This window comes from Hippopotamus amphibius, chromosome 3 (genome assembly GCF_030028045.1).
Source record: "Hippopotamus amphibius kiboko isolate mHipAmp2 chromosome 3, mHipAmp2.hap2, whole genome shotgun sequence".
NCBI classification, from domain to species: Eukaryota; Metazoa; Chordata; class Mammalia; order Artiodactyla; family Hippopotamidae; genus Hippopotamus; species Hippopotamus amphibius.
The window spans coordinates 104,979,222-104,989,584 of record NC_080188.1 but is presented as its reverse complement, the minus strand read 5'-3'; the positions used below and the strand labels follow the sequence as shown (position 1 = coordinate 104,989,584).

Below are 10,363 nucleotides of genomic sequence, written 5' to 3'. Positions count from 1 at the left end.
CTGTTTTAAATCAATTTATCCTCAGTTTTACTACATTTCTATATCAAGTTAAGGTTCTATTTACAGAAAAGAAAGAGTTTATCATGTGAATTACTTAAATTTAATAACACTTTCTACATCCACAACTGAGACTTGGCTTTCTTCCCAGTTAGAGGATATATTTCCCACCCCATTAAGTGACAACCTTCAGCCCATGCTCTATACTCAACCCTGAGCCCCATACCTTTAGATTTTTTCAATTTAATTAAATTATTGGCATATAATTACACCAAATAAACTGCATATTTAAAGCGTACAATTTGATGAATTACAGGGGATCTACAAAAATTAAGAGAACATACTGCATGTTTCCATTTGTGTATAATTTGACAGTGATAATAGCTTTAAATGCTTTGATATGTAGTTTTGAAAAATTTAAGCTCTCCGAGCCTCTGTCTCCTTATTTCTTAAGGTAATGTGTGATACTAAACATAAATTCATATGATGCTATGAGAAATAAATTAAATGAATGTGGAAATGCATTTTTTAGTCCAAAAGAAAACACTCAAGCATAAATGTTGTGTCTATTTCTATGAGTGTGTTTGTCTATATTTTATTTTTTAAATAAGCACAATCCTACACATATATTATATATAGACACACAGACACAATTAGGATTCTATCTTTTGTGTTGAAAGGAAATGAGAGAAAGTTGGAGATAATGGAAAGGAAAAGAATGAACATTTCAATTAACATGAAATAAATGTAGAAAAATAGACATAAAATTAGAATACAATGGGTGACCTTAATTTTCATAATAGATTATTTTTTCTTTCTTAATATCTCAAGTCATCATAGTCAGGCAACATTTACAATTATATACTAATGCAATGAGGAATTTACTGTATCAGCTAATGGGACAGAATATCTTCAAATAGATTTAAATTTTTTTCTACATAATGTGGATTTGCAACATAAAGTGTCCCACTTAAGGTAAGCAAATGAATGAATTGAGAAGCTTAAACTCAGTTCTTACAAACAAATTTTACCAAATAAATGTCTACATTAGATTCCTATTGCTGTTGTAAAATACTCCCAAACTAGTTGCTTAAAAATAAAGAAATATGTGATGTTACGGTTCTGGATATCAGAAGCTTGAAATAAATGAGTCACATTGGGCTAATATCAGACATGGGGAGGCAGCATAGGAAGATTCAGCTGACTTCCACCCATGGACACACCAAACATACAGCTACATATGGATCAATTTCCTCTGAAAAAGACCTGAAAACTAGCTTAATAGCTCCTCTATGAAAACAATAATAGGACCACATCAAGATGAAAGGGGCAGAAGAGAAGTAGTCTGTCTAAAATCCCACAAAATACTCCCAAACTAGTTGCTTAAAAATAAAGCATGTTCGGGCTTCCTAGGTGGCGCAGTGGTTAAGAATCCGCCTGCCAATGCAGAGGTCACGGGTTCGATCCCAGCTCCAGGAAGATCCCACATGCCACGGAGCAACTAAGCAACTAAGCCCGTGTGCCACAAAAAAAAAATAAAAAAATAAAGCATGTTCATGTTCATGCCCTACAAATTGGCAGAATCTCACACTTAAAGAGATTTTCCTTGAAAAACAATAGATTGTGCTTTACATCAGGCACACCAACCCTTGAGACCTGTACCAGAGAGACAAGTCACTAAAATGTGTGACTTTGAAAAACTAGGGAGGGCCTCCCTGGTGGTGATCTTCCCTTAACCAGTTAAGAATCTGCCTGCCAATGCAAGGGACATTAGTTTGATCCCTGGTCCAGGAAGATCCTGCATGCCACAGAGCAAATAAGCCCGTGTGCCACAACTGCTGAGCCTGTGCCCTAGAGCCCGTGAGCCACAACTATTAAGCTCACTTGCCACAACTACTGAACCCTGCACATTTAGAGCCTGAGCTCTGCAACAAGAGAAGCCACTGCAGTGGGAAGCCCGCATACCACAAGGAAGAGTAGCCCACGCTCAATACAACCAGAGGAAGCCTGTGTGTAGCAACAAAGACCCAACACAGACAAAAATTGAATAAATAAATAAGTAAATAAATAAATTTGTTTAAAAGAAAAAAACTGGAGCTTCTGTCCAAGAGACCTGAAAGTCAGTGGGGGAGGGAAGAAGTCTGCTTTTGAAGAGCTCATGTGCAGATTCACTCACCCCAGGATCCAGCACAAAAGCAACATTGTGTAAACTGCCTAAACGACGTTACGAAAGCACCTGCTGGGGATGTGAGGGTTTGTTGATATTTTCTCTGAAAACAGAGGCAATGGCAGGCATCAGTTTGGTGCTGTCAATCCACCTTGCTAGCACTGTCAGTGGCAGGTGCCACTACTGCACTCCAGCTACGTTGCCAGTGCCCACAGGAATGCCCTACACCCATGATTCCCTTTGTCTTGTGAGGCCAGTGGGCCTTGAACTCTCCCATGCCACAGTAAAACTGGAGAACTTGCCCCCCCACACACATGTTATTCCATGTCTCTGCTGTGGCCAGTGGGCTTGTTCCATCCATGGAGGGATCACTCACCAAAGGCTATCTACAGCCCCAATGCAGCCAGTGGGCTCCTGGCTCTGGACTCTCCTGTAGCCCCACTGAAGTCAGAAGGCTTCTTCTGCACAGGTGACCTTCCAAGGCCCTCATGCAGCTAGAGGCCTTGCTCTGGTCCAGATTCCCCTGCAAGCTTTTTGAAACCAATGAGTTTGCAAACTCATGGGCTCATCCATGGTCCTACTTCATGTTGACTTGAAGCAGGATCCACCCTCTACATACCTGCTGCTTTCCCTCCACCTAAAACTGGTTGATTTGCACAAGACCTGGCTCCCTGCAGCTTCACTGCATCCAGGAAGCTCACAGAATACAGACAGTAGATGTCACTTGAGTACCTCGCACTGGTGGCCAGGGAGGATGTGTTTCTGGACCCATGGGACTAAAAAAGACCAGAGAAACACTTCTTGGCAAGTTACCACCCCCAAGACATGTCACAGAATGTAGACTGAAACACTTCCTCAGGTTTTCCTGTGAAAAAAGACCCATCCTCTTGTCCTGGGGCTTCAGCCTGAGGGGGAGGCTTCATGTATATTACATATGTAAAAGCTATGGAACAACTCATATGGGACAAAGCTGGAGGGATGCCATTTTTGTGCTCTCCCTTGGCTTCACTGCAGCTCACAGGTACCCCCTCAAAAGGAACTCATATAGATCCCCAAATGTTGCAGCCTGCCAAGTGTACATCTCCTATGCCTGGTCCAAATCAACACTCATTTCCTTTCTATTTGATGACAGCCATTCTGACAGATGTGAGGTAGGATCTCATTGTGCTTTTAATTTAATTTACATTTCCCTGATAATTAGTGATATTGGGCATCTTTTCATGTCTTTTTTGGAAAACTATCTATTCATTCCTCTACACATTTTATAATTTTTGACTTCTATGTGTCCTTTGTTTATTTTGGATATTAACTCTTTGTTGGGTACACTGTTTGGAATTGTCTTCTCCCATTCAGTAGGCTGCCTTTTCATTTCGTTTTTCATTTTCTTCATTTTGCAAAAGCTTTTGAGCTTTATGTGGTCCCATTTGTTTATTTTTGTTTTTGTTTTTCTTGCCTGAGAAGACAGAGTAAATATATATATACATTGGTAAGACCAATGTCAAAGAATGTATTTCCCATGCTTTCCTCTAGGAATTGTGTGGTTTCAGGTCTTACATTTAATTTTCAATCCATTTTGAGCTTATTTTTGTACATGGAGTGATAAATTATACCAGTTTGATTATTTTGCTAGTAGCTCTCCAGTTTTCCCATCACCATTTATTGAAGATACTGTCTTTTCACCGTTGTATAGTATTGCCTCCTTTGTCATAGATCGATCAAATAAACATTGATTTATTTATGGGCTTTCTATTCTGTCCCATTGATCTATATGTCTGTTTCTGAACCAGTACCATGTTGTTTTGCTTACTGTAGCTTTGTAAGATATGTTGATATCAGAGGGTGTTATACCTCCAGCTTTCTCCTTCTTTTTCAAGATCACTTTGGCTATTTCAGGTCTTTTGTTTTTCCATACAACTTTTAGCTTATTCCCCCTAGTTCTGTTAAAAAAAAAAAAAAAAGCCTTTGATATGTTGATAGGAATTGTATTGGATCTGCAGATTGCTTTATGTAGTACGGTCATTTTAACAATATTAATTCTGAGAGAATAGCATTGACATATATACACTACCAAATGTAAAAAAGATAACTAGTGGGAAGCTGCTGCATAACACAGGGAGATCAACTCAGTGAAGGGTGATGACTTCGAGGGCTAGGATAGGGAAGGTGGGAAGGAGTTGTGCAAGGGAGGGGATATGGGGATATATGTATAAATACAGCTGATTCACTTTGTTGTACAGCAAAAACTGGCACAACAGTATAAAGCAATTATATTCCAATAAAGAGCTTAAAAAAACAAAGGAAAACAATATTAGTTCTTTCATTGCATGAGCATGGTATATCTTTCCGTTAGTTTGCTTTTGTCATCTTGAATTTCTTTCATAAAAGTGTTATCATTTTCAAAGTTCAAGTCTTTTACCTCTTTGGTTAGACTTATTCCTAGGTATTTTATACTTTGATGTGAGTATAAATGGGATTTTTTTCTTAATTTCTCTTTTTGGTAGTTCATTATTGGTATACAGAAACACAACAGATTTCTGTATATTAACTTTATAACTTGTAACATTACTAAAATGATTTATTCTAATCATTTTTTGGTGGTGTCCTTAGGATTTTATAATATATATAGTAAATATATTTTATATATATACATATATATATTTATATATCATGTCAATTGCAAATAGTGACAGTTTACTTCTTCCTTTCCAGTTGGATTATTTTTATTTAAAATGTTAGACCTCTAGAAGCCAGGGGAGTTCATGAAGTAGCAATAAGGACTGGATTCACCTGACTTTTAGCCTGGTCTCTTGGGACCAACAAATAAGCAGGAAAAAGTTCCTCTTTTATCCAGACAAGTTCCCATGGGGAAATGTGCTTGGGGTTGGAGTAACAAAGGAAAATGTGTTAATGACTAGACATAGGAAGCAGATGCATTTAATATACAGAACTATAAATACTTCCAATGCTGTAATGTCTGAGCATGTTCAAACTTAAGCTGGACAAGGCATGATTTTTGTATTTGGATTCCTAAGTTTGGCTCAGTGACCTATGCATCACTCTTTTGTACTTTCTTGTCTGGAGACAGAGCTTCAGTTTCCATCATCAACTATCCAGTGAGGAACTTTGATTTCCACACAGAGATTTTGCTCTCAGACTTCCCATCCAGGTGAATACAAGAGCCCAGTGGACACTGCAGGAGGAAGTCAGAGGGAATGAAACACAAGAATATTTATCTGGGGTCACCTAAAAATGCAAACAGCTGTCCCAGAGCTGAGAGATCTCCATGTTTATTTGCTTGATTGACTCATTAATTTATAATCAGTTTATTCATTATGTTAAATAAAAAGTGTCTATTGGATTCAGCAATTCAAGGATTATTATTGTCAGTTAAGTTTAGGAATTAAAATGTAGTTGAATGAAACTCAAGAAGAAATGGGAGACATAATGGTTTCAGTAAAATTTGAACATTTCCAAGGAGATTTGCAGTATAGGGGAGCAGGAAAATAGACTATTAGGTGTGGAGGGGTTTGAAGTGAAGTGATAACATTTTATTTATTCACTTTTAATTTTTAAGATGAGGTATATTTGAGCAGACTCTGTATTCATTAAGAAGATCCAGATCAATGGACAAAGCTACTGCCTTGTAACTATAGTTCTTGAGACACACTTTTCACAGAACCTTCTCTCACACTGAGTAGTCACTTGAAAGTATTGCATTTAATATGCAAACAGGCCTGTGGTAAAGGGGTTTATTTTGCAATTGTTTCATTACCTGGGAGAACAAATATATTTTGGGGTTTATGAGCCATTTACTTTCTGTACTGCAAATTGTGTATATATGTTCTTTGCTTTATATACTGGTGCTTGAGTGTTTTTAAATCCCTTTAAAAACTGTATAAATTACTTTATAATTTATTTCATCTCCCGTTGTAAGAGAAAGGCCAGGAACTGCACTCCAATGTGTGGAAGAAGGGGAGAATGAGCTGTATTTTAAATACCTTGACAAGTCTTCTATGCTGAAAATAGAAACACATGCAGCTTCACTCTCCCCACTCTTCCCCTCCCCACCACAGGTGTGTCAGGCACCATTTCTGTGGCACCATTTCACCCACAACTGCTGTAAACAGCAACCAGTTCCCCTAATCTGAATTCCCTATTCCAGCCTTTTTATTATGTTTTTTACATTCTTTCAAACATGAAATTACAATTTTTGAAAAGCTTTGCTATTTTCCATTTAATTCTTGTATGTATGTATAATGTCTTCATTGGATTGTGTGAGAATTTTCAGATTTTGAGAGATCAAATCTATCAGGGGCTCATATTTTGTCATCCTTTCCCTTGCTTTTTAAACATAGAAAGTTCTTCTGCATCTGTAGTAGTAACAAACCAACTTTTAGAAGCATTGCCATCTTATTTCATATGTTTTTTCCTTACTGTTACGTTTTGCCTTCAGTGATTGTATCTATCTTTAAAATATCAATGATTTGCTACCATCTTGTTGAACATATGCTTTTGCACTCAACAAAGATATCTTACATCTTTCTCATAAGCATAATCAAATATGTTCATATAGATTGAAATTATAATTTGTACTTACTGCATCCCGTACTAAATTTTAAAAAATATATATACTTAATTGTTTTCCTTTTGTCGATTTCATTTATATTGTAAAAAGTCTTTAATGTGACTGTGGTTATTTTATATTTTTTCTTTCAGAAGTTCATCTTATTTTCTTATTCAATCTTGTGTAACCAATTTGTTTTCAATCCACTATATTTAAACAGGTTTTATTCCCTGTGCTATTCTTTTTACTTTAAAAATTTCATTTTCTAAAGTAGTGTTTCTTCATATGTGCAGAGACTGACAAAATTACAGAGTGAACAAAGTAAGTGAGGCCCCATTCATCAGGATCTCACTTTTTTTTTTTTTTAGGCTCTTTATTGAAGTATAATTGCTTTACACTGTTGTGCCTGGTTCTTCTGTACAACAAAGCGAATCAGCTGTATTTATACATGTACCCCCATATCCCCTCCCTCCCGACTCCTTCCCACCCTCCCTATGTCACCATTCTAAGTCATCATCAGTCATCGAGTTGATCTCCCTGTGTTATGCAGCAACCTCCCACTAGCTAGCTATTTTAAATTTGGTAGTGTAAATATGTCAATGCTATGCTCTCACTTCATCCCAGCTTTCCCTTCGCAGCCCCTGCCTCCCCGCCCCACCCCATGTCCTCCAGTTCTTTCATCTGTATCTTTATTCCTGCCCTGCCACTGGGTTCATCAGTACAAATTTTTTTAGATATATATGAATTAACATACGGTATTTGTTTTTCTCTTTCTGGCTTACTTCACTTTGTATTACTACACTTTGTATTACGGGTCCATCCACCTCACTACAGATAACTAAATTTCATTCTGTTTTATGGCTGAGTAATATTGCATTGTATATATGCACCACGTCTTACTTATCCATTCATCTGTTGATGGGCATTTAGGTTGCTTCCGTGTCCTGGCTATTGTAAATAGTGTTGCAGTGAACATTGTGATACGTGTATCTTTTTGGATTATGGTTTTCTCAGGCTATATGCCCAGTAGTATTTTAATGGAGAAAGAAGGTATGGTCCCATGATTTTGCTGCCTGTTCTCTCTGCAACCTGCCTCTTCTGTTGAGCTCTTTATTTATATAGCATTTCCCTCAGCAGGAACTTGTCTTTTTTTTAAACTATTCTTTTAATTATTGCAATTAATTAGAAATGTTTTGGACTGTGTACTAGAGCAAAACATGTCTTCTACAGGCTATCCAGTATGCATGCACATTTAAGAAAAAAATACATATGTATGCATGTGCCAAAACACAAACACAGAGATGAACAAAGTAAACCAAAATACCCTTATTATGTATGACACGTTCTGAATTTCTCATTAACAGTGTAATGCATGTGACAACCAGGGGGGAAAGCTGAAAGTGGAATAGGCATTCCTACTGAGAGATGGCATACAGGATACTTTGATACAGAAGTTTTATACAAAAATTATGGATATGGATTTTTGAATGCAAAATATAAACTGTAGAATTTCAACTGTGTCTGAAATGCCAGTTTTTGAGAAAATTAGTCATAATGTTTTGTGTTTCCTGGCAGTCAAATCCACATCATGGAACCAGGGAATGATACAAGAATTTCACAGTTTTTTCTTCTGGGATTATCAAAGGAACCAGAACTGCAGTTTCTCATATTTGGACTTTTCCTCTCCATGTACCTGATCACTGTGTTTGGAAACCTGCTTATCATTCTGGCTGTCAGCTCAGACTCCCATCTCCAAAATCCCATGTACTTCTTCCTCTCCAACCTGTCCTTTGTAGACATCTGTTTCACCTCTACCACCATCCCAAAGATGCTGAATAATATACAGACAGGGAAAAGAGTTATAACCTATAAAGGCTGCATCACCCAGATATACTTCTTCCTACACTTTGCTACACTGGAAATCTTTCTCCTGACAGTGATGGCCTATGACCGCTACGTGACCATCTGCCATCCCCTGCACTACACAGTCATCATGAATCCCCGGCTCTGTGGACTGCTGGTTCTGGTGTCCTGGATGATGAGTGCCCTGAATTCCTTGTTACAAAGCTTAATGGCATCATGGCTGTCCTTCTGTACAGACTTGGAAATCCCCTACTTTTTCTGTGAGATTACTCAGGTAGTTCAACTTTCCTGTTCTGATGCCTTTCTTAATGACATTGTGCTGTATTTTGGAACTGTGCTGTTGGGTGGTGTTTCCCTTACTGGTATCCTTTATTCTTATACTAAGATAGTTTCCTCCCTACAAAGAATTTCATCAGCTCAAGGGAAGTATAAAGCATTTTCTTCCTGTGCATCTCACCTCTCAGTTGTCTCCTTATTTTATTGTACGGCCTTAGGAGTGTACCTTAGCTCTGCCACTACCCACAGATCACAGTCAAGTGCAATAGCCTCAGTGATGTACACTGTGGTCACACCCATGCTGAACCCATTCATCTATAGTCTGAGGAACAAAGACTTAAAGAGGGCTCTGAAAAGAATCAATGGGATGGCAGTTATATAAGGGCCTATTGTCCTGGGGCCCAAGAACTACCTATGACTTTAGAGATCAAAGCCTCAGAATCAGGAATTGCTAATCTTTGATCAGATAGCTAAAGTAGAATTTACTTCCTCTATTTATTTACTGGAAATTCCATTTGTTTATATTCAACTCTATAAAATTTGTCACTCACTTTATTAAGCTTCTAATATATCTGATATGTAGATAGTTTTCCCCTTTGTCCATATTCATACATTCACAAGGTTTTTGTTTTGTTTTTTTTTTTCCCAGACTTGGACAAGAAACATTTGAACTTTTCAGTATCCTAAGTGGGGAAACTTGGTTTTCTTTCTTTTTTTTTTTTTAATAATTTTCTGCAAATTTTTACATGTGTATCTTCATGAAAGAACCATCATAGTCAAAATACAGAACTATTCCATCACCACAAGGCTGCCTTGTGTCACATTTATTTATTTATTTATTTATTTATTTATTTATTTATTTAGGAGGTTTATTTATTTTATATATATATATATTTTAGCTCTTTATTGGAATATAATTGCCTTATACTGTTGTGCCATTTTTTGCTGTACAGCAAAGTGAATCAGCTGTATTTATACATATATCCCCATATATCCTCCCTCCCATGACTCCTTCCTACCCTCCCCATCCAAGCCCTCTAAGTCATCACCCATCATTGAGTTGATCTCCCTGTGTTATGCAGCAGCTTCCCACTAGTTATCTATTTCACATTTGATAGTGTATATATGTCATGCTACTCTCTCACTTCATCCCAGCTTCCCCTTCACCCCCCACCCAATATCCTCAAATCAGTTCTCTACATCTGCATCTTTATCCTTGCCCTGTCACTGGGTTCATCAGTACAATTTTTTTTAGCTTCCAAATATATGTTAGCATATGGTATTTGTTTTTCTATTTCTGGCTTACTTCACTCTGTATGACAAACCCTAGGTCCATCCACCTCACTATAAATAACTCAATTTCATTCCTTTTTATGGCTGAGTAATATTCCATTGTATATATGTGCCACATCTTCTTTATCTATTCATCTGTTGATGGGCATTTATGTTGCTTCCACATCCTGGCTATTGTAAACAGTGCTGCAATGAACATTGTG

At 37.3% G+C, this 10,363-nt stretch overlaps 1 protein-coding gene across 1 annotated transcript; it reads left to right on the top strand.

The window, feature by feature from the left end:
• Positions 1–8,292: 8,292 nt before the first annotated feature.
• On the top strand, positions 8,293–9,249 carry LOC130848028 (olfactory receptor 7A17-like). The gene has a single exon (XM_057725819.1). The coding sequence runs from the start codon at positions 8,317–8,319 to the stop codon at positions 9,247–9,249; it is 933 nt and encodes a 310-aa protein (XP_057581802.1). The 5' UTR covers positions 8,293–8,316.
• The last annotated feature ends 1,114 nt before the right edge of the window (positions 9,250–10,363 follow it).